Below are 24,702 nucleotides of genomic sequence, written 5' to 3'. Positions count from 1 at the left end.
CTCCAGGATGAAGCAGATACGTGAGAGGCATCTCTGCAAACACACAACCCTCAGGGGCAGCACATCTGGTCCCACAGCTAGGGCATTGTAATCAGCACCAGGGCTGGCCTCAAATGCTAATCTAACACTTGAAACCACTTTTCTGACCCGTTTTCTAGGACTCCAGACCCAGCTGCACAAGGCACGATTTGTTGTTGTACCTCACACAGAAAAAGCCACCCTAAAGCTGATAAAGGTTTTTTTTTTTTTTTTTAATAGGTGATAGACCCCACAAAGCAGCTGGATCTGTGCAGGATCTGTACAGGTGCCCAGCTGGGACAGAATTTTCTGGTGCTGCAGTTAGGTAAATTAACTGACAAGTGCCTGCATGCCATTAGCACTTCCTTAAAATTCCTTGGCATTATTCAAAAACCTAGTTACAGCTCAACTGCTAAATCATTCATTGGCTTAAGGTCTGCCCCTGCACCTTTGTAAGGCAAAACAAAGAACTCCTCCAAAAAATAACTCAGAGGATGGCAAAAAGCCTCCAGTTCTGGACCCTAAAACTCAACCATAGGCTGCTGGCATTTGGAGAAGACTAGGATGTTTGCAAGAATTGCAAAGCTGGGAAATGTAAAACATGATGGGAAATGCAAAAGGTGAGGCAGTGCAGAAACCCAGAGGATCAAGTCTAACTTCAATCCAAAAAGAGTCTGAAATCTGTCCTTAAAGCACCTCAGAGCCAAGAGCCCCTGGAGTACTCGGTGAGGCTGGAGGAACAGCAGATTTTGATGTACATTTCTGTTATCTAATAACCCAGGAGCCCAAAATCAGTCACTTCTCAGCTGACATTAAGCATGTATTTATTTGCCTAAGTGTTTCTCTCATTGAAATGAGATCTGGACAGTGAGGAGTGCTGGATCCTCTGCAGTGTGTGATGCAATTCAGCTCCAGTCAGCGTTTCTCTCTTTGTCCCCCAGCCTTTCCCAAGGGAATGGCTGGGATGCACATGTCCCTTCCCCACGAGATGTGACTCAGGAGTGTCACCCCGAAATATTCACATTGCTTTTATTTAGGTCTTCTGCAAACAGTTACAGGGTAACAGACACTTGGGACTGCAAAGTCGAAGTTGCAAGCAAAAATCAGGACCAAGGCAAAAAAAAAAAAAAATCCACAAAGGCAATTAAATCAAATCCAATATAAATACAATGTTCTGGAGCTCTTTAATCACACTGCTTTCTTTAATAAAGAGGTGGTTAGGATCTTACAGTATTTTGGCCTAATCCAAGGATTTTGTTATTCTTCACCAGTCTCAATTCCACACATACAAAAAAAAATTGATATTCAACCTTTAAAATATAAGCCATATTTTCTTAATAAAATAAGTTTTGTGCTGCTGCTTGTTTAGTAAGTACTGTACATCAACTATTCACGGCTATTTAACAAATGGACCATACAGAGTTCAAGCTAGAGCAAAAAAAAAACCCACAAGAAAAATAACAACCCAAACGGAGCGTCCTGTAAACACCCTATGTACAGTCCCACACTTGCTCATAGAAAGGAGGTACGAAAGGGGCTGGAAATTGAACACAAAAGCACTGGAGTCCTGGAAATTTTCTTTCACAACTATTGAAGTGCAAATCACTCAGGCAAGATATGAATTTCACTTGTTTATTGCTCTCCTGCTGTCTGGCTTCCCTTCCTGAAACAATCACATTCTTTTATTTCACACTGATTTTCCAAGAAGAAAACCTTCCACGAGGCAACGCTTGGATGCTTGGGCTGTTTGAGACATCGTGTGTGATCCCAGAACACCCCGACTACCCTGGAAGCTGCAGGGAGAGTGCAGAGCAGCTCTCCCACCCCGTTCTGTTCAGATATGAGATAAGGGAAACAACAGCATTCTACAGGTAAATGAAAGCTACTCCTCTTCCCACAGAACTGCATGCACTCGGCAACACTTCCAGGCGCAGGTGGAACTCATGCGCGTTGGAGAAGGCAGAGACTCGGAGCTGATCTCGATGCCCGTGTGGGGTTTGTGGCTAACTACAGATCCTGGTATGTACCTGGGGTAACACCTATCTGCTACAGGCAGCAAAACGCACCTCAGCATGCAGCTACTCGTTTGTGTCTCAGACAAGAGAGGGGGAGAAATGCCGATGCCGGAGCGCGGAGAGGGTACGGTGCATAGTCCTGTATAGAAAACATGCGGGTCACTCCAACCTCTCTAAACTTCTTCGAAGTGGAAACAGGGTTTAAAGGGCACAGCAGCTACTGAGTTTGGCTTTTTTGTTTATCCAAAACCATGAAAACCCAACGCAGAGGGTGAAATAAGGGCAGAACACGATCTGCAAGTCAACAGCTGAGAGTTTCAGAAGCTGTGAAGCTTTTGTGTAGTTAAAATTGCTGTTAAAAGTAGGTGCTACATCAGCAAGTCTTCATTCATAGTTTTCTATGAACAGCCACCTTACAAATGAGTGCAAATCTTAAAGGTCCATTTTACATTTCAAGTCTCAAGGTTAAAAAAAATTGTTACAGAGCAACAAGCTGTTTCTGTAAATGCCCACACTATCTCTTTTCAAATGGTTAAAAATGGCACGTGCTATGCCACAGCTACTAAAAGACATTTCAGAATTCTAGACCCAACTAAAACACTAAAATTAAAACGAGGAACCAAAATACCTTTGCCCCTCACTGCAGAGCAGCAGCCAGGTGCGTTCCGGTGTAATGCTGGTGAACAAACTGATTTGCAGAGAGAACCTTGACCTTGACCCCGATTTTATTCTTAATGAGGAGCTTTCTAACACCAGGTGAGCGGGAACAGCCCCTCTGAGATTGTTTTGCTTTCAATGAACATAAGTCAGAGTTCAGAGGATGAGATGGAGGTGCTGATTGGTGTCACTATGCAGGCACTTGTGTAGAGGAATGTAGGCTTCTCATGTTGACACTTAGTGTTGATGTGTTCCCTACGCTCTAAAAGCCTTCCTAAGAGTTCCCTACCTACTGACCACGGATAGGTCCTGGTCTCCTCCCCGTCACCTTGAGGATATACAGCAGTGGAGGTTGACACAAGGTGCAAAGGAGGATATGAACCAAACAGTGTGGTCTTGAGGAAAACAGGACTGTGCTAAACGTAGGATCTTCACCAAACGTGACATCAGTGGGCTCAGCACTTAGTTTGCATAGCATAGTGATGTTGTCACTGTTCACAAACACGTTGCCCCAAAAGAAAATGGGAAGAGTGAATTCCCGGGATTAGGACAGCTCAATGGGCCAACATGACCGGTGTGGTTTTCATGAAGGCAAGGCAAGTTTCAACGTCAGAAAGTACAAACCAAAGAGGTGTAGATGTGCTTCTGTCTGCGCGCGGGCCAGGGGCAGCGCTCGCGTGGGGCCGCCTGGGAAACGCGTTCGGCAGGAAAATGATACCAGAGCTCTTCCCCTCAGAACGTGGCAGGAGCGTGCGCCTCGTTTGTCTCTTGAAGGAAGCGCTGTGAACACTTTCATAGAAAAAAACCCAGATAATGTGCCCGGATGATATTGGTACTGAGCTGCCACCATGGCCCCGCCACCGTGCGTACGGTCACTGTGCAGCAAAACGGGTCTGAAAAGCAGTGACCAGGTTCCTGTGGGGAAAAAGGCTGTTTTCCTGGTACAAGCACAAATCAGGAGTTTCCCCCCTGACAACAACAGGGATATTTCATCATTCTAAGGAACAATCTGGTGTGCTTTCAGAATAAAAACCCTGGGCATGAGAGCAGCGATACCATGACACAAAGAGCAGCAAAACCTAGCAGCAGAGAGGGTGAGAGCCTGGAGGTGCTGGAGGTGGGGATGTGGTAGGTGGGAAAGCAGCCGGCCTGGGCAGACACGTGCCAAATGCACATGGGCAATGGGCACTGTGGAGCACCTGGCACAGCACGGGCTGCAGTCAGCAGCACTCATTGGACAGAAATGTTGGAGAGCTGTGGCGTGAGCAGACAGCCTCAGGAAGTGTGGGGATGTAAACTCTGAGAATGTTAATGACTTGTGGATTTTGGCAACAGACTCAGTATCATATAAAAATAATGTTTAGTAAAAAAATCCCGGTGTCCATCATAAAAATTCGGGGGGGGAGGGGGTAGAAAGAAAAACATGGATAGCGCTTCCTGTCCTAATGGGATGGAGATGCCCCCATTTGTCAGAAACAGTTTTAAATAACAAGTAGTACATTGGAAACAAAAATGGGTCAGCAGCCATTAAACATGTCCTGTATGAAAGTGCACATCTTTCAATGGGGTTTAACCACCGTGAGGTTGTGATCTGACACAAACTGCAACTGAGGACCATAGAAATTAACTCCTTCTGATGGAAATATGGACCACCATCAAGACAAGATTACTAGTTTCCTTACAAGATTAAAAACATTGAAATTTTGCAGCATCATAGTAAGGCACTCACCCATGGAAAAGTCTGTGACTGTTGCTTTGAGCGGCAGCAGCTGACTAGCTTGTAACATGAGGAAGACAGTTTTCAGTTCTGAGCTAAGTGCTAGGGTGCCTTACATTATCCGGGGGGAATTACTCGGGGGTGGGGAACTGTTAGTGTTACAATTCTCCTATAAACTAGTTGGTTTGTATTTTTTTTTTCCCTCAACCCATTAAAGCATCTCATAATCTAAAATATTAGTTTTATAAATCTAGTTTTCTGTTTTAAGGCTCTAAAAATCCCCTCCCCCAACCCCCACAAAAAATACCTACCAGCGCCTGGTGGGCAACGGAGGACCAAAGCCGCCAGTTCACAGTCAGGAGTCTCTAGTATTGCATCTTAAAAATGAAAACCTGCTTCCGCCTCCCGGGAGTTTTATCCCTTCCCTTGAATGCCTTCATGTGTTTGGTCAGGTCAAAATTTTGCAAAGCCAGAAAAAAATTAAAAAAATAATCATCATCGTCATCAGTCTCTTCCAATCCTACAAAGGTGTTGGATCATTCTGTCCCATGGTGCTGGTCTCCTGCCTCAAGTCGACACTGCCTGCCCTGCAGTGATTTCTCATTGGAAAAAAAAACAAGGTGTCCCAATGCTTCCTTTTTTGTATGGCTCCTACAAATCTGAAAGCTTTCTTGAGTGAGGTAACAAAAGTTAGGCTTTCAAGCAAAGTACATGGTACGTAAAGTGTCCTGATGAACCTGCACAGCCTTCGCCAAGGCCTGGGGGTCTCTGCCGTTGCTCTGTCCAGATATATGGCTGCCCTCGCCACTGAAAATCAAGGAAATCACTGCATAATTATTTCATATTTTCCCCCCAGGAACACTGAGAAACTTCCCTGGAGATGGGGATCAGCTGAGTGCTGGCAGCACAGGAGGTCACTTACTGCAGTGCACAGGGATGCTGTGCATGCTGGTGACTGTGCCTGTACTGCAGATTCCAGAACCTTGAGGCAGCTGGAAATGCTCAGACACCCCAGGAATGCTCAACAAGCATGGGATGAGCTCAGGATAGGATTTAACTCTCCTTTATCCCCATTCCCCCTGTGCTGGGCCTTAAGCAGATGCAGCTACATGCAGGTCTTCCCCTAGAAGGGCTCTGCTGCAGCACTCTCAGACATAGGCACTTTCAAACATCAAGGTCCCCTGCCCACGCCAGGCTCTGCCCTCCCAGGGCCACGGGCTGTGCCCCTCACCTGTCGTGCTCCTTATCCACGAGGTGGTAGCGTGCCCGGAACGCCACCAGCCGGGCGTAATAGGCTGGGGCTGGGATGGACACGGAGCGGGTGCAGCGCACGTAGGTATGGCACAGCTGGTACGTGAGGATCTGCAGCTCGTCCGCCGTGAACCGGTTGTCATCCCAGAGCACATAGTAGTGGGATGGCCGGCTCGTGCCCTGGGAAAGAGGAGGTCGGTGTGAGAGATGCTGCTTGCACCCGGATGCAGCTGCCTCGAACTCCCATCAGCCCCTCCCTGATCTAAATGATCTGTCAGCCAGCCTAGGCAGGAGGGATGCCTGCGCTTCCCTGCTGTGAGAACCCTACATGGCAGCGAGGCAGGAAAGCCCTTAGCACCGAGGTGCAAAGCAGTACCAATGCTGCTGCCTGGTGCTTGTTCCCTCTGTGCCACACAGCCTACTGCATCCCCATTGCATCCCCACTGACCCGGGCCAGCTCCTGCTGTTTGCGCAGAGGAGGGGAAGATGAGCAGTCTCCCTTCTGGAAGCAGCTGCAGATTACACGAGTGCAGTTCTTCCAGTCTGGTTTCTGACTAAACTTGGCTGCCTGCAGCCAGGCAGCTGCAGAGCAGGCAGGGATGGCTGGCCTGGGTCTCCCACCCACGGCCAGACAGCAGGTCCCTGCTGATGACCAGGCACCCCAGCGAGCCCAGCACGCACAGACACCAGCTGACAAGCTGCTGAATTGGCTGCTCTGAAGGAAGAAAATCTCTTAGGAGAGACCCTTGGCTCCAGGAGAGAAACCAAGTAGGTGCTACACGATGCAGCAGTAGCACAGACCCTGCACCTGCTTGCCAAACCACCGCAGTGGCAGCTCAGATCCAACTATCCCCAAATCCAACTGCCCACGTCTCCATGCTAAAGAGAGGCTGTGACAGAGCCAGGACAAATGCATGAGAAAAATCTGCAACAGCTGCAACAGCAGCCAAAAAAACCCAGCAGCATCCCAAGAGCCAGCACTGGAGCATGGTACCTGAATGCCTGCATGACTGCACAGGTAGAAGTCAAACTCAAAGGGGTGGGTGATGTTGGTATCCACTGTTGTTCCTGCTGGGATGTTCCCACTCTTTCCAATCTGCAGGGAATAGAAAGAGATCCAAGCACTGCAGAGTTTGGTTATTTCCAGTTGCCAAGAGCACTGTCCTTAAGACAGCTGCCCTGTCCCAGGACCATGGTGGAGCATCCCCATCTCCCTTTGAGATGTAGAGATGGTCTCCAAGTGCCCATTTAGGGGGGACAGAAGCAGCTCATCCTACTCTGCCCCCTGCCCAAATAGGCCTGCTGGCATTTTTTGCAGGCATCAACACCAGGCATGACATGGGGACATAACCAATAAGCATGGGAAAGAGAGCAGCAGGGTAAGGGCTGGGCAGGGGCCCATCCTACTTCAGAGATGAGGAAAACACCAGGGATCTCTGTAGAGCAGGTACTGGAGTCTGTGCCACAAGATACTTGGGCTTTTACATCCTGATTAAAAACTGTCCTTAGTTCCCAAGATTAAATCTTCCTGCTCGTGTGGAGCAGTCTGGTTAGACTCAATCTGACGATTAAATTCAGATGAAATCTAGGAACAGTGACAGCAATCAATGCTACTGCAGAGCACACATGAACAAGCTGTGAGCAAGCAAGGGGTTATTCAGACTGTCACGTCAGCAACTCCAGCTATCACCAAAACAACAGATGTTTTCAAGCTGACAGAGGCTATTTCAAGACTCATCAGGATCATCAGCACCCAGTAACTTATAATAACAGCAAACAGCTGGCTGGGCTTCTAGAAGCAGACTAATCCATGTGGCTGTAGGAGTCCACTGAGCAGCACGTTTCATTCAGAACAAGCTCTCCCTGCCAGTGGTGAAATTTCCTCTAGGAGAGCCAGGGCTGGCTCTTCCATCAGACAGGGATGAATCAGCCGCCTCCAGCCCTGGCACCCTGCAGCACTCACCCTCTCGTTCTTGTCTGCACAGAAGAGACGGGTGTGATGCCTCTTCTGGACAACGATGTAGGTGATGCCAGGCTGGTAATCCTTTTCCAGTTTGATGCAGGCGTCTCGGATTGCCAGGAGCTCATAGTGAAGGATCTGGAGAGACAAGGGCACACAGAATGAGGGGACACACCAGCACCCAGCTGTCCCTGAGCACCCTTAAGGAACCTCATGGGAGCTGGTGGAGCCCTGCTGGCCACTGGGGATCTGAGGGTTCCTCACCTGTGGGAGCTGCCCCTCAGGAACACCATCGCGGTAGAAGATGATCCTGGTAGGTTTGAAGCGTGTGGATTTGTAGAACTGGATGAGGAGCTCCCTCACCATGTAGGACAAGTCCTCAATGATCTCTTGGCGAGGACGCTGCACGCGCACCGTGGCACAGTACCGGCTCGGGTGGGCGTCCATGCTGCCCACAACCTGCAGCGACAGACAGGCCAGGCCATGTCTTACACCAGGAAGGACAGAGGGGATGTGGGACATTCCCAGCTTCCACATCCTTCCCACATGAACTGGCCATAGACAGGGCACCTGAACTCACACATCAGATGGGACAGCAAATATAGGCAATCAGTGCCCAAAAGGGACATCTCTGGTCATGGCCACATCCTGATGTCACACTCTGCCATGCCCTTCTAAACATCTGTGGGAATTTCCAGTGAGAAAACTTTGGTGGGTGCCACTGAATGCCGTGGCTGTGGGGGACTGCTGCTGCTCTGCCCTTGCTTCACTTCTCCTGCCTGGCAGTGAGAGGGAGTGGGGCTGCCCAAGACAACCAAGGGCTGCCCCAGACAGCCATGGGCTGCCCAAGGACATGGTAGGTCGAGTCACTGTATGACAGCCATTGAGCAGGGAGTTCCCACGGCAGTGCAGGAAGACCTCAGACACGTCAGAGCAACAGCTCAGGGCCAGCTGGGCTTGGCTGTGACATAGGGCTGCTGGCACAGTATGAATCAAGTGCTGGCCCGTGGTGGGGAGAAGACAACCAGCTGCCTCACTCACCACGTTCAGCAGTGACTGTGCCGTGTGCCCCACATCCCCTGAGCAGAGGGAAAGCACCACAGACTCTGCATCCTCATCAGTGTGAATCTGCTGCCCCTGCCCTCCCCAACACTTTCACTTTCACTTTTGCAAGCAGAGCTCTGGGGTTGGGGCTCCCCCATTAGAGTCAATGTGTGCAATAGAAACTGTTCCTTTAGTTTCAGCCACAGATCCACTACTATTGTCCAACCAACAACACATGAAGGACATTGTCAAGTTACTTCAAAGGCTCTACCCTTCTTCTCCCCTGCAGCTTAAAAAAACGTTTCATGAAAATTAAGAAAAAAACCCCAGTGGTCCTGCACAAACCACAAAAGATATTTTCAGAGGGGAAGCTCTGCCGCCAGGAAACAGACTGTTCTGTCCCACCCACACCTACAGCAAACAGCCCAAAGCCTTTCCCAACCCCTTCTAATTAAGAAAAAAAATGCTCCTCCAAAGACGCATTTGCATGCCAAGGAAAACCTGAGCTGTGAGTCCTGGAAAGTTAAGAACTGAATAGGAAAATGCTGACGTACTTATCCTGCATGGCAACTAGCACAGGGCAGTGTCTCCCAGCCCTATGGAGGGCACAAGCTGTACCTGGCACTTCGCTCCATGGATGCTCATTTTTAATTTGAGAAAAAGGCAAATCCTCCTCCACTCAGAAGCCCAGTTGCCTCAGTTGCCTCTATGCCCCAAACCCCAACTCTGCAGTAGGGGGAAGGTCCCTGAAGGGCTGCAGCTGGACAGGGATGCCCCAGAATGACTGTACAACACCAAGCTCCCGGCACTCTCAGGGCCAGCACACCACGAGCCCCATCTGGTGGCAGCTGCCAGTCTCCCTGCATCTCCCAAAAACTGCAGCTTTCCTGCCCGGAGAGGCAGGAAAGGGTTGGGATGAAATCTCCCAAGACTGGGATAAAAACACCTGACAGGCTACACGCCCACCCTAAGAAGTGTCATAATGGGGACACATGGACACGTGAATCCCATTCCAGCTCCTGCATCCTGCAGGGTTTTTGGGCACCAAGCTGTGAACTTACAGCTGTTATGGAGGGTTTCTTCCCATCTCCTGCTGGCGGGTGAGTGACATCAGCTCCGAGGAAGATCACTGGCTGCTGAAAGACGGCAGAGCTGGTGGGAAAGAAGAGAAAACAAGCAGTCAGCCTTTGGGCCAATCTCAGGGTGATGTACAACCCATGGAGATGAGCAGATGATATCAAGGATATCCCATGACCTCCAACTCTGGCCTGGACACATCAACACCTCATTATCAACAAGGTGAAACAAGTTACAAACCCCCATTTCAAAGAGCTACTTTATGAAAGCCCCCTCTTCACCACATAAAGCCAGGCAGGCAGCACCGTGAGGGACTTGGGGTACAACCCCAAAACTATGAGAGGCAGAGGCCATACAAACCGCTGGTGAGGCACAAGGATGTTGTTGATCCCGCCAAGCTTGACGTTGATCTTGAGGCAGAGGTTGGAAAGGGTCTGGGGGGAGGTTTTCACCACATTCTTGACCTGGACACACTGTGTGGCCATTCCCAGGAGAGTGTCCCCAACACGCTTCACTTCGGCTGTGGGCAGAGGAAGCAGGTGAGCACAACGCAATCAGCCCTGCACCACTTCCAGCAGCACCCTCAGGAATGGGGAGAGACAGCCCTGCAGGAGCCAGCCCTGCTGAGCCAGCCCAAAGCCCTTCTCTCTGAGCTCGCCCCAGACACACCGTACACCGGCGTCTTCCCTGGCAGGATGACAATGATGAGCTGGAGCCCTGAGTAGGTGTTCTTGAGGTGTCGGAACATGGGCTCCACACTGTCTGCTCCCTGGGCGTACTTGCAGAAGCAGGGCTGGCCCTGGATCGGCATGCCGGCGTCCTTGGAGATCTTGCGCAGCTGGTCTGTGAAGTTCCTGTGCCGGGAGGAGAAGCCCTGAGCCCTCCTGCACGCCAGCTGTGCCACCGAGCACGGAGCCCCACAGCTGAGTGCTGCAGCACAGCACAGAGACAGGGCCATCACATCACCCATTGGTGGCTCTGTGGCACCTAGCACATGCATGGCACAGGGAATACAAGAGCAGCACATGTCAGGGCTGAACTGTCCCCTCTCAGTGCCCTCTTACCCACATACTGACACTTCCTAATGCAATGGATCTGAGCCCTTCTCCCGTAGGAAGCTGAAGCAGCAGGGAACAAACTTGCTGCCTGCAACAGCTGATTTCCAGATGACTGCAAAGCTGATGCCAGCCTGCACTTACCACAGCTCAGCTACACTCTGGATTTTTGGAATGCCAAGGAGAACCAGAGGAACACAAGGCTCACAGCTCTGCTGCAAAGTGATCGTGGGAGGAGTGCAGTGTCACTCCCACCTGCACCCAGGTACTACAGACATGGACACTCCAAGTTCTTCCAAACCCCAAACGCTGACCACGCCAAACACCCAGAAGAGACACACAATGCGCTCACCTCAGTGCATCCACTCTCAGTCAGGAGAAACCTAAGGCCCCAGAAGAATTCAAAACCAAAGTGACCATTTCCCTAAATCAACCTGCTCTGTGTCACTTTGCTAGAGAAATATATTCTCTAAACTACTGAAGCTTTTCAGAAAGCTCAAAACTTCTCTGTAATAACTTATGGGAAGTTACGATGCTTCCTACATGAATTACATAATTTCAGAAAATTGGGGAAAGGGAAACTTTTAATCCTCCAAACCCCTCTCTTTGGGGAGATTCAGGCTAGGAGAGTTCAATACAGCTTTAAAGCTAGCAGTTTCATCTCCCAATACTGCACTCCCTGATACAAAGAGTAGATCGAGGAGAGCCTGACTGACAACTCACAGGTACTCACTCCAACCTGGCAGCTTTGTGATGGCTTAGGGACCATTTGCATCTGGGACAAACAGTTAGGATCTCCGGATAAACCAAAAACAACAGGAACTGGACACCCCACATCAGATTGCTACCACAAGCAGTGGAGCTCCCTGGAGCTCCAGCAGTGGTGGTGGAGACACGCAGTCCCCAGCTGCGAGCAGCAGTATGGCTCTGGAGCCACAGCCCCTCTGGCTTCCCCCACCCGCATGGGCTGCCCCTTTCCTTACTTCAGCACCTCCTCTCGACACTGCTTCTGCGGGGCAAAGCAGGCAATGGCCCAGACTTTGATCTCAATGCCGTTGTAGAACTGCTTCCCTCGCATGTCCCACACGCCCTGGTTGGGAGTTGCAATGGCCCGGTTCTGCAAGGCAAACAGAGGGTCAGAGCGCAGCCGCAGCCTGCCCGGCCCCGCAGCCCCAGAGCCCTGCATGGGCTGGGGCTGTGCTGCCTGTCCCAGTGCTGGGGCTGGAGCTGACTCCCTGGCAATGGGCAATCCACAGCCTCAGCTCCTCAGCAGTGAGAGAAAATTCACCCGAGCTGCCCTATGCTGAGCATCCTTCTCCTCTTCATCTCATCACCAATGACTCTTGTATTACAACTTTCAGAACCAGTTATATTGCAAAAACCTCAAAGCCAAGGCACTTTGATAAAACATTCCAGCTCTAACATGAAGGTAACACAATTTTTTTGCTCAGAAACAGTGTTTCCAGGAGTTGACAGCATCTCCCTGCACAGTGCAGCCCATCCCAGGCAGCCCCACTTACCCGGCCTCCATACTGTAGGATGGGAGCCGGCAGGACCCGCCCTGTCACCTCTGTCATATCATCCTTCACCTTGATCCCAAACTCCTGAATGTATGGATCCAGGTTGTAGCTGGCATTCTTCATCTGCAGAGGGAAGGAAGGGCCATGGGACTGAGTAAACCAACTGCTGCATCACAGGCAGCTGCAGCTGGCCAGGAAATACGGACACCTGAAGCCCTATTCTCCACAGAGCTGCAGGTGGAGCACCTCTGACAGGGGAGGTCGAGCAGATCAACACTGAGGCCCAAACCCTCTCAGCAAACTGACCCACAGAGACCTGATTGTAAAACACATTAACCAATGCAACTAACAGCACAGCCTGCTCCTGAGATTTAAGACTTCAACAGGATGGTTCAGACTGGCAAGGAACTCATCAAGAGTTCCAGAAAAGATATCAAATGTCTCTGGCTTCAAAAGCCCAGATGTATGCATTTGGGGAACAACAGCCCTGTTAACCAGTGACCAGTCACAGAGTTCCTGTACTGCAGCCCCACCACACACAGCCCCACATACACCACAGCCAGAGACGTGTCTCTAATCTGTTTCCCATTTTTAGTTCCAGCTCCCTTTGGATCAGGTTCCATCAGTGCAAGGGCCTGGATTTTCTGCAAGTGCATTTGCATGGTCTCTTTGAGCCAGGCTCACTTGTGCCACTGTCCATTACATACACACAGGCACCTCTGCGCAGGGATTCAGTGGGAAGAGGGGGATAAAACCCCACCATTAACATCCCCAACACCTTCTCAGCAACTCACAGCTCTCCACCACAGAGCATCTGAGGAGCAGGACCATGGCAAAGTCCATCATGGACACAATGCCATAGCCTGCCACTGGTGCCAAGCCCCAACCCTGCCTCCAGGGACTTGTGTCACATACCAGGCGACTGATTTCCTCTTGCCTGTCTGGGGCAGACCTGGCTGTTGCTTTTATCATGGTTGAGGTTTGATTGTCCGTGAGCTTCTTGATACACCGCTGGCCTGCCACGATGTTACACACCTGCACGGGGAGGGGACAGATAGCAGCCACGTGTTGTGGACAGGTAAGACACAAGGGGACCACAGCTGAGCACAGCCCCAAGCCACAGGTGCCAGCACTAACCTCCAAGGGAAGGTATGTGTGTTTCTGTTCCTGGCCAACCTGGAGACAGGGCAGGTGAGGGTATTTCAGCTGCAGGTTGTATTTCTGCTTGAAGTACTGAGCCACTGTGCACTCCACTGTCTGACCACTCTCCAGCTGCAGTGGGAACCTGGCAGAGGCAGGACACAAGGGGTGCACCCACTCAGAACAGACACTTCCAGACCTCAGGCACTACGTACTGTGGCTGGGAAAAGGGAGCTGCCAGGCTCCCACCCTGAGCTGTCATACAACAAAATAAAAAGCACAACAGTGGTATTTTTAGAAATGGAGTCAGGAATACTGTTACCCCAGTGTGGGACTGAGGTCCCTAAATAAAGCTCTCCCTCACTAATCCAGTTAATCAGGGCAGATGTTTATTGCAGGACTTGTCACACGTGCTGTGGTTGGGAAAAAAGGACAACACTGGCACTCAGGAGGGCTTCTGTGCCTGGTGTCCCCTCTGGGACCTGAACTGAACCCCAGGGAAAGGCTAACTGGCCTCTCCAGGTACAGGACAGCAGTTGCAGGGTGGGCAGAGGGAGGCAGGAGGAGAAGGTTTCCCTTCAGAAAAAGGGAAAAAAAAAAAAATCCTGGCTGTGGGGCTGAGAGGCACCACGACACTTGCAGCTGGGAGTGCAAGCACCAGCCAGCACCAGCTGCTCCCAGCCCCATAAAGAGCTCCATGAAAATGCAGAATTGACCTGATATTCTGTAGACCAAAATTACAGGAGAGACAGGCTGACTACATCAGTGAGGTGCCACATTCCTCCTGCACTTGCCAAGTCCCAAGGCTGCGACCCATGGATGCTGCTGCACAGGAGATACGGAGGGATGTCCAGGCCCAGCCTGCTTCCAGGCACACACAAAAAATCCAAGGCAGGCACTTGTGCTAGCCCCTGACAAAGTCTCTGCTCTGGCAGTGAGTATTTTAAGAATGAAGAAAACTAAACCCGGAGGTAAAAAGTAGGACAATTCCTGGCATGTCAGCTCCCGCCCACTGCCGCGCTCTGCCTGCCAGACACAGCATCCTCTGAGCTCCCATCTCCCTCATCCCACTCCACACATGGCACAGGGCTGCAGAGCCCCAGACACGTCTCCTTTTGCCATCAAAGACTGGAGCTTCCTGTTCAGCTCTCCCTAACGACACCAGCAGCTGTTAACATGGAGAACGGCGTGGATTTTTCCAAGGGCATCTGCCCACCCGCCTTACGTCTGGTGGCTGGCTGGCCGTCGGGTAACGTTACACACACGGTATTTCCTCTTCATCTGCCCACAGTGGGTCACCTCCACCTTCAGACCTGATGTGAGACAGGGAGACAAAGCACAGCCATGGTGAAGATTGGAGCAATTTCCCTTAGCCTGACTTCTCCAGGACACTGTCAACAGCTTCCTTAACTAATTTCCTGCTTGCAGATACCCCAACAATAGCATGAGGGAGGCAGTGGTGCCCCAGAAGACATTTAAAGTGTGCAACCTCTGTACCCCCACCTCACTGCAGGACCTGGGTGAGACACAGACCACAGCCAGTGTCAGGGGACAGGTTCCAGAGCTCCCTGGGGGCTCTACCTTTGATCTCCTTGGTGAAACGCACTCTCTGCGAGTCCGTCAGGGGCTTGGGCTGCTCGTCGATGTTCCGGATGTCCAGCACCTCACACATGAACTCAATGACAGGCTGGGCTTTGTAGAAGGCAGTGGCTGACACTGTGGGACAGACATCAGAATGTGTCTCTGCTCTCAATCAGCCTTCTCAAATACACCCAGCCCTCCCACTGCAGCTCCCCAGCATGAGCAATAACGTCACCATCAATGTTGAGCATCATCTTCCACATGGCAGGCCGGACTGACTGGTGGAAGCCGAACCAGACCTCCCTGCCCCCTCCCAGGGGGTGGTAGTAGCCTTCAGGGGGGGAGAAGAAAGAGCGGCCGACGGGAGTGTACCTGTGAACGGGGCACACCATGTCAGTGGCACACACTGGGCACGCAGCAGCACCCCCAGACCCCCGAGCTGGCACCCACCCTGCCAGCTGCATCACCCCCTCTATTTCTTTTACAGGAGTACCCAAGGACATGGCTGGCACAGCTGCCTCCTCCAATGACTGTCAAGGCCAGTCCCAGCCACAGCAGCCTGCCAAGGGCAGCAGTCCCCTCCCCTCCCTGGTACAGCCCCATTGTCCCTCAGCACAGGTACCTCATGGAAGCCAGGTGCCTCATGGCAACATCCAGAGCCTGGACAGACTCCAGTGGGACAGGAATCTGCCCGCTGACCAGGGCCTCGTGCAGCATGCGCCAGCTCACAATGGCCATCCATTTGATAGAGACTTTAAAGATCCTGTCCTTGCCTTCCCCCGGGATCGTCACCTCAAAGTCAACCTGGGTGCAGGAGGGAAGGGACAGTGACCATGGCATCCCTGCAGGAATGAGGGGGGGTAGTTTTCTGCTGGTCTTTCCCAGGCAGGAGGGAGGTCACAGTGCCCACATGGGGCTCACTGCCCACTCTTACCCGCTCGTTCCCAATGGGTAAGGCCGTGACAGTGTAGATGTTCTTCTTCCCATCATAGACTGGTTTTCGGTCACCAAAGATCTGTGGTTTGAAGTGCTGCACCATGTACTCCACAACTTCCCTATACAGGCAAGATAGAGGAGCAGAAGAGAAGGGAGAGGTTTGTTTTGTCACTTTCTTTACACCCTGATACCTTCTGCAACCTGTCCAGTTGACCCCAGTCTCCCTCCCTGGGGCAACTGACAGCAGAGTCCCCAGGAAAGCCACTGTACAAGCAGCCACGTGCCTTGTCCCACAGCTCAGTTCATTGGCTTTGGCAGAAGGAGTGCACATGGCACTGGGGGGGAAGAAGGAGTGTACATGGCACAGGGGAACATACAGTGGCTGGAGCTGCCAGTATGACTCACTGCCTAAAGCACATGCAGTATCTGCTTGCTGGCCCCTGGGGCACATAGCTCCCCAGGCTGCAAGGGCAGGAGGGGACAGGCAGTGAAGAGCAGATCAAAAAGGAAAACAAAGAAAAGTACATGATGGCCCAAGCTCTGGGCTCGCTATTTTTAAATCAGGGATTGTTGCCAAAATAGCACAGCTGCTTCAGAGCAGCAGGGACTGTGCTGAGGCACTAGACCCCTGAGGCTCCCAGGCCAGGAAGCAGCACTGCTGCACAAACATGGCTGGGGGATCCAGCCACCTGTGGGCATCATGCAGTGCCATGACCCCTGCCACTGCTGTGTCCTCTGCCATAATGGTCACCCTAATGGCTTCTACTGCAAAGACAGAGACAGGCACTTATAGAGTCTCCACTAGGAAACTGTAAGCAGGGAACAAGTGCCAGACCTCTAATACTTGCCTTACCTGTTGACTCTGCGTGGACATTTATCGGGTTTGATATCCACTTCATAATGATACACATCGATCTTGGGAATGTCCACTTCAAAGTAGTTGGCCAGGAGCTTGATGGGCTTCCCGACAGTTCCTATCCCGGGCCGACGTGGCGCTTGAAACACCTGCTGCAAGGGGGGCAGGTATGCGCCTGCAGCTGTGGAAGAGAGCACAGGTCAGGAGGGCTGCCAGGGACCCCAGACTCAGACAGACAGACAGATCTCACAGAGTCACAGCACTCTCCATTACCACATCCTGAACTAGAAGGTGCCCCACCACCCCTCCTCTTGGCAGGAGGTGGCAGTGGTACAATTCAGAGCAGCACAGCAGGAAGCAGTTTCCCTGGGCACCATCTGGGGAGCACTGATGCCAGCCGAGCTGTTGAAGGGCAGTGCCAGGGCACAGGGGCCCCACCAACCCCCTTGGCACAGGCTCTAGCACTGCCACCTGCTATGGGAGAGCAGCACCAGCTCCATCACAGTGCCCCTTTCCAAGGGGACACAATTCCCTGGATACTCTATCAGCAGGCACATACAGACACATGTGTTTCCCCTCCATTCCCCAGCAAATTCCAACTCACTGCTGGAGGGAGGATGCCACAAGAAACAGGAAACGCATTATTCCATCTGAACTACACAATTGTTGAACTGCTGGGTTTTGCACAAAAAAAAAACCCAAACAAATTCAAACCGATCCCAAATCTCCACTTGAAGCAGAGTGGGGACCGGTAAAGAGGGAAATACCAGTTTTTCCACAATTCCCATTACACAGACTCACTTATGAAGTTTGGGAGATGCAGAATGGCACCAGCACATGGCTACAGGACTGAGCTTCATTTCTAAATCAACAGCACGCTCAGACTCAAAAGTATCTGAAAATATTGCCAAGGAATTATTCCACACCACTGCTCTCTGAGGTGAGCTCTGCCCTTCCTGCCCCATTCCCACTTTGCCCATCTCCACTCCTCCTATTTTGCACCTTCTATTTGTTCCTCAAACACTGTGAGGTCTGAGCCAGCTGGGCCGGAGCAGGGATCAAGTGTGGGGGCATTCGGAGCGCTCCATCTGCGCGGCCAACTGTCCATGTCGGCCCACAGACAGCAACCCAGCTCCAATTCAAGCTCCTGAACACATGGTGCTTTTAGCACCCCTTTCTCCCATCCACTTTCTTTTTAAATCTAAATTTCCATTCCAGGCTAAAAATACCAGAAGCAGAAAAACAGTAGAGCAGCAATCTAAGCTTCAAATTTGCCTTTTACTTTTGCACCCAAACTTAGCAAGACTTTTCCTGCCCATGGAAGGCCACCAGTGCTGCAGGACACTGAGGGGATGGGAAAACTCTTGTGAGCATCCAGGGGCTGAACTGCAGAAGTTAATTTTCCAAAACCAACCTCTGTTCCTGCTTCTGCCCTGCAACAGGAGCTCAAAAGCCCCCAAATCTGCTGGGAGCCCCAAGCCTGGGCTCACCTGGCCCCAGCACCTCCTCAGACAAGGCACACAGAACTTGGAGCAAGGTGGGGATCCCTGAGTGCACTGCGGCACTCAGACCCTGCAGGCACCCACAGCTGCTCCAGGACCGGGTGACTGCCAGCCGCCCCCGAAAAACATCTGCGCTGCACTTTGGAAGAAGCTCGTTTGAAGGAACTGATTTTCAGATGAGCTGCTCTCGATCTAAGTCATGTCTCCACATGATTAACATTTCTTGGCAGTGGCCAGCTCCCTGGCTGTGAGCTGATGCATTTTTAAATCATGGCTCATAAGCAAAGAGGTATTTGCCAGTGCTGCTGGAGCCTCCCAGTCCCTGGGTTTGAGTGAGGAACCATACTGCCCACCTGTAAGATCTGTCAGGGGACAGCAGCTCCCTGCTGCCTTCCCTGCAGCCATGTGAAGTCCAGCTCCTCCTCTGGATCAGCTCACTCCCCAGACAATCCTGGCAGCCATGTGTGAGCAGGACCACACACAACTCCATGTGCCATGGTAACCCCACAGATGCAGGGAACACAGGGCAGTGGCCACCGTTTGTCAGCTGCTCAGTGGCACTTGGGTGCCCAAGAAGAGCTGAAGTTAGGGGCTGGCAGGAGTTGCAGAGGCGTGACCAATTGCCCCACAGCAATCCCACACTTGGCACTGCTTTGGTCACTCCAAAACTAAGGCTGATCCATGCAAACCCTTTTACCAGAGTATCCCCAGATGCTTCATGAACATAACACCCCACAATTAGGCTCATGAATCATAGCTGAAGGAAGGAGACACCCTCCAGCAACACAAAAGTTGGCTCAGAATTTTGATTGGACACAGAAGATACAGCAAACTCAGGGTAAGAAAAATGGGCAGAGTGGCCAGAGAGCAGCACCTGATGGCACAGGAGATGCTCTGCAAAGACCAGGGCAGGACCATGACCAGCATTGAGGATGGGTAAGTTCACCCTGGTCTGACTCACAGAGTTTTATTTTGGTGACCACAATAGTCCCTGAATGTGACAAGCCAAAGCAGCTGCCCAGGCAGCACGTCCAGCATGTGGGCCAGGCTCTCATCCAAGCTTGGCTGCTTCAGCCCAGGTGGGAGAGACCCCAAAACCCTCTGCTCAACATGCAGGCTTGGCTCATTCTTTCACATTCTACTTTCCTGCCCTGAAGCACTCAGGGTCTCTCGGTGATTTGCCTCAGTGAAAGCCACCCTTCTCCTGGCTCAGAGGATGCTGCCAGGGGATCCCGGACATCTCGACTGTCATCCCCAGGCACCTCATGCCTGAAGCTGGCTCAGGCACCAGAAAAGGAGCCAACAAGAAGAAGCCTCGTTAAAAAGCTACCCAGAGTGCATGGAAACAGGGGGGCTCCAGCACACAGTGTAGCTCCTGCATACCTCGACTCTCCATGGCGAAGCTGCACAAGCTCCCACTTTGTCATGTAAATGCGGGCGCCGGGGCCAGGGGCTGCAGGGCGAGTGTTGTTCCTGCAGCACAATGCGGCCAGTGAGCGGGATGAAATCCGCTGCCATTAGAAATTCCGCGGCCCGGGAGGAATCACAGACTTTCGCACACAAAGCCATGTCCTGGGGACGCGCCGGCGGCGGAGCATCGACGCCCTTCCGCCGGGTACCGCGGGCAGAGACGGCGGAGAGGGCAGAGCCACCGAAGTGAGAGCAAGTTTGAGGTAATTAGCGCTGGAATACGCTTTGTTTCTGTTATTTATTGTAACAGCTGGGGAACACGACCCGCTGCCCAACAGCTGCCTGCGTCGGGCGAAGCCGCCGGTGGGACGGCATGAAATTACCATGTCATTGAAATCCTCTCCAGCGCTGCATTCAGCCGAGGGGCCGCGGGAACGGGGCCCAGACAAAAGGGAGTTTTATTGCGGCGGCGGCGGGTCCGTGCCGGCCCCCTCTCCGCACACCCACTCGCCAAAATACAGCCAGGAATCAGAGAGGTGCAGACGGGGCCGCGGCACAACAAATGCCACCGGACAGGCAGCGTGGTCTATCCTCACCCTGAGACATCTCCGTCCTAAACCACCCCAGAATCCCCTCGGGAAATGAAATCCCCCGTCGGGGAGCAAAGCAAGGGGCAGCACCAGTGGGAAAGGCAGCTGCTGGGGAGGATGAGCAATTGGTGTTCCAGATCTCCAGGCTGGACACCTTAAAAACCACTGGCTCTAAGCAGTGACCAACACCATTCCACATAGTCCAGACTTCAAAAAGCCCCAACTCAGCTCTGCCAATGCAGAAACCACTGCCTGTTCCTTCTTGAGTGACCTGAGCACTGCCAGGGTCACGCAGCTGTGAGTGCTTTTAGGTTTGACACCAAACTGAGTTTCAGCAGGTGATGCACACATGGGACAGCGGCTCCATCTGCAGCTGTCAGAGCCCAGCATTAAACTGTCCATGCACCAGAGCCTGGCTGCTGAGGGAAGGCTGAGCCGCCCAAGCTCTGGTCCTGCCCTGCACTGGGGTGGCTTCACCCAAAAAATGAGCCAAAACGGGTTCTAAACTGTTTTACTACAGGACTGACATCTGAAAGTGCTGAGTTCTTCATAACCTCACATTAAACATTGCTAAGGACACTGCTGTGCTTCCCACCTGGAAATTACGGGTGACACCCTGAAGTGCAAGCTGTCTGGTTGAATGGGTGCATCCTGGGACATGCAGTCCCACAAGTTGAGCTGAGCAAGAGTGTCAAGCTGCAGGTGCTGCACTCCAGCTGCTCTGGCTCTGGAGAGCAGTGTGGTGATGCCAGTGGTGTGGTGATGCTGCCAGTGTGGACACAGCTCAATCATGAGCTGACATGTGAGGGTTCTGCCAAGCTGGCCTCAGCTGTCCAGCAGCTCTGTTTTCCATCCCTCTGACGGAGTTTGAGAAACACCGGCACAGCAAGTGCCAGCTCCCCTGCTGAGCACACTCGGTGGCACATCCAGGCTGCGTGACTCCGCTCAGTGACCCTGGGGTCCCAGCTAATGGTGCCTGGGCTGGGTGGAGGCTGACATCTCCTGCCCAGCCCCGTGAGGTCTCCCGCTGCTCCTGCACTGCCCAGGCAGCAGCCAGGGATGCGCAGAGCCGAGAGTCGCAGACAAAGGCGGTCCCCAGTGCCAGAGGGACAGGACAAAAGCGACGTCGGCTCCTCTCCATGTCCCATCGCGACCCCGCAGTGCCACCGGCTCTGGGAGCGGAGGTTGAACCCGCCCGTGGCTCTGCATGGATCACCCTGCCGAAGGAGCAGCTTCTCTGCCTAATTTGGCTTCCTCCTCGCGTCTGCCATCTTAATAACTTGCCTGTGTTTTGTTCTTCCCAGGGTTTAGGGAGAGGCTGCAAAGAGTGTTTAGAGATAAACCATCCATGCTGTGTCTCCAGGCAAGGTGCTTCTCCTGGCTTTGTTTCTCGGCTTAATCCTGTCCCAGAACCAGGCATACGCAATTTCATGTTTCCTGAAGATAAAGAGCCCCAACAGACGGAGCAGCTTTGGGGTTTTTGCAAGATTCAGCACAGGAAGACAACGGTTGAGATTAACAGCCTTTAGGAAATTTGCAAGGGATAAACTAAAAGTTGTGGGACAATAGTTTTTAAAACCACTGCATGCGTGTGTCTTCCTGAGTGCTGCCTGTGGGTCCCATGTCCTAGGTTTTTCCTCTCCCTTTCCAGACATCTCCATGTTGGGCACATCCAGGCACATGCCAGTTTTTGCTTTATTGCCACAGCATCATCAGAGCTCGCGTGTGAGGCTCAGCCCATACTCAGGGTCTGGCACAAGCACAGGGGTGCCACAGCAGGGCAGGATTCACAGCAGGTCTGATGACACGGGGTGCATGAGTCCCCTGTTCAAGGGGTGAAGAGCAGGCATCCCCCAGCCAAATTTGGGGACAGAAGGGGAAACTCCCAAGGCTGCAGCAGCAGAGCCCTGCTCCCAGTGCAGCCCTCACAGGCCCACGGACTGAAACCCAAACCTGTCTACCAAGTGCATCCCCATCCCAAAACAAGAGATTCTTTTATCGCACCTTAAGAGCATCATTTCAGGCTGGGGTAGGAGGGTGCCCAGCAACGTTATCTTTGTGGCCCTGAGGCAGCAGCACTGCTGTCGCCCCAAGGCGCTGGCAAAGCCCGTGGTGCTGCCAAATCACTGCTTCCAGAGGCCATAAATCAGCCAAAACACAAAGCACCCAGTAGCCAGAAGGTAACGCAGACACAGGGAGATTTCTGTGCCACACTTAAAGTAAATATCACACCGAAGGACTGAAGTTTACAAACACTCAGCAGGTTTATGTCAAAATCTCATCAGGCTGATGTGTTGTGGAGGGTGGCAAACCCACCAGCACAAGAGAGGTGGCAGGGCAGTGACTGCCAATCCCCTCGTCTTGCTCCTCGGAAGGGCAGTAGCTCTCCATCCCCATCGCCCCGTGCCTCAGCAGGGCAGTGACCTGCATCTCCATCACCCCATCCCTCCCTCTGCCTTATTCTAGGCACCAAAATCCTTCTGGGACTCAGCAGCGCAAGTTGGCGATGCTCAGGCCAGGCACAGGAGCGAGCAGCAACCGATGCTACGGCCTAGGGAACAGACCTCCAAACCCTCGCCGAGCTGCCCGGCACGAAGGGCACTGCCAGCTGCTCCCATCCATACCGGGGTGGAGGTTGCGGCAGGGGACACGGGGGTACAGGGTGGCTCTGGCCCCGCGGGGCCATGCTCAGCCCTGGCTCCGCGCATGCCCTGGCACGGGCGGAGGAGACGCTTGGTGCTGTCACGGCACACGGCATCGCCGGCCCCGCGCCAGCTGCAGCCTGCGCCCCGCTCCCCGAACTCGGGGAACGGGGAGCTGGGCGATGGATGGGGAGCTGGGGGATTAAATGGCAGCTGGGGGGTGGGAGGGAATGGCAGGGAGGGGAGTGGAATGGCAGCCGGGGGGATGGATGGAGTGGGAGGTAGGGGGAAAGGAATGGGAGCTGGGAGAAAGGTTGGAAAGCTGGGGGGATGCTGCTGCTGCTGCTTTGTGCAGAGCAGGCCCCTTGAGCAGGGCTCGCTCCGCGCTGTGGGGACCTGCGGCTGGACGTGACCCCGGCCCTGTGCCCCCTCCTGCGAGGTTCCTGCGGGTCCCTCCATCGCCCCTTGCCCAGCGCCCGCACCGCTGCTGCTCTCGGGGCACCCTGGGGACGCGCCGGCCCGGCGGCCCGCAGCCCCCCCGCACCCCGCTGCTCAGACATCCTCCGATCCCCGGCATCGCCCCCGCACATCCCGCGCCGCCGCCACATCCATCGCCACCCGCCGCGGTCCCCTCCGCACACCCCTCCACCGCGCTCACCCGCCCCGGCGCCCACAGGTCCCCTAGCCCCCGCCGCACACCCGTCCCCCGTTCCGCCGGCCTCATCCCTTTCGCCCCCCGTCGCCTTCACGGCGCTCCCCGGCGCGCAGCGCTCCGACCTCCCCATCCCCGCCGGCGGTACCTGCTCCCGAGGGTCCCGCTTCCATCCCATCCACGCGGGCGCCGCTCCGAGCCGGGGGCCGGGGCAGGGCCGTGCCGGGGGCCGGGGCCGGGCAGGGCCGGGGCCGGTGCCGCAGCCGCCTCACGCCCCTCACGCCGCGCGCACGCGCCGCCGCCGCCCGGCCCCGCGCGCAACAAAGGCGGCGCCCGCCGGCCCCGCCGCCATCTTGGGGCCCGCGGGACCGGGGGGACCCGGGGGACCGGGGAGCTCCGCTCGGGACGGCGAGGGGTGCCCGGCCGGGGCCTCGCTGCAGCCGGGGAGCGGCGAGCGCTGTCCGCCCGCCGGTGCCCGGGCCGCCCGCTGCGCGGTTGACACAAATATTTATTTCGTGGTTTTCTTTTTTTTTTTTTTTTTTTTTTTTTTTTTTTTTTTTCTCGTAGGCTTCCCGTCGGGGCAGCAGTAGTTTGAGGTGGGGGCAGCTTGGGTCTGGGACACAGCCTTCACTGTTCGGATTTTTTGCAGGTGGCCACCCCCTCAGGGCCACCGGCCCCTGAGCACAATTAATGCCACTTTTCCCTGTGAAGGAAAACTCGCCAGCCCAGGTTCCTGATGTGTTTGTAGGGTTCCTTTGGGACTGTCAGGCCAGCAGTAGTTTGAGGTGGGGGCAGCTTGGGTCTGGGACACATCCTTCGCCGTTCGGATTTTTTGCAGGTAGCTGCCTCCTCAGGGCCACAGGCCCCTGAGCACCAGCAGCGGCAGGGCAGGAATTCCCTGTGGCCCTGCTCCATCTAAATCCACAGAACTGGGCACAGCGGCCCCCTTTCCATCCTGTTTCCCACCACGTCCCAGACCTGACCTTCCCAGGAAGCGCAAATCCCTGACCCTGTGCATTGACTTCCTCAACAACATCATAAACCCCAGGAGCATCATTCCCACAATGAGCCCAGGTGTG

The 24,702-nt window shown here is 53.5% G+C and overlaps 1 protein-coding gene across 3 annotated transcripts; it reads right to left on the bottom strand.

Annotated features, from left to right (window-relative positions):
- Nucleotides 1–1,033: 1,033 nt before the first annotated feature.
- On the bottom strand, nucleotides 1,034–23,875 carry LOC110484315 (protein argonaute-1). Of its 3 annotated transcripts, XR_002467723.3 has the most exons (20): nucleotides 23,772–23,875; nucleotides 16,825–17,008; nucleotides 15,970–16,090; nucleotides 15,658–15,839; nucleotides 15,271–15,407; nucleotides 15,036–15,170; nucleotides 14,680–14,767; nucleotides 13,452–13,599; nucleotides 13,230–13,349; nucleotides 12,315–12,437; nucleotides 11,778–11,911; nucleotides 10,409–10,593; nucleotides 10,100–10,259; nucleotides 9,724–9,814; nucleotides 7,883–8,077; nucleotides 7,622–7,756; nucleotides 6,653–6,754; nucleotides 5,639–5,838; nucleotides 4,719–5,214; nucleotides 1,034–3,479 (listed from the first exon to the last, which is right to left on the bottom strand). XR_002467723.3 is itself a non-coding variant. In XM_021554889.3 (19 exons), exons 1-19 carry the CDS (start codon nucleotides 23,794–23,796, stop codon nucleotides 5,106–5,108), a joined length of 2,574 nt encoding a protein of 857 aa, XP_021410564.1. In that variant the 5' UTR covers nucleotides 23,797–23,875; the 3' UTR covers nucleotides 1,034–5,105. The 3 variants fall into 3 exon arrangements, 2 of the variants coding, with proteins under 2 accessions (XP_021410564.1, XP_021410565.1); XM_021554889.3 differs by having other exon boundaries at nucleotides 1,034–5,214; XM_021554890.3 differs by lacking the exon at nucleotides 23,772–23,875 and having other exon boundaries at nucleotides 1,034–5,214; nucleotides 16,820–16,948.
- Nucleotides 23,876–24,702: the final 827 nt, after the last annotated feature.

The sequence above is a fragment of the Lonchura striata genome, chromosome 26, assembly GCF_046129695.1.
Source record: "Lonchura striata isolate bLonStr1 chromosome 26, bLonStr1.mat, whole genome shotgun sequence".
Classification (NCBI taxonomy): Eukaryota; Metazoa; Chordata; class Aves; order Passeriformes; family Estrildidae; genus Lonchura; species Lonchura striata.
This window is presented reverse-complemented; position numbering and strand designations above follow the sequence as displayed.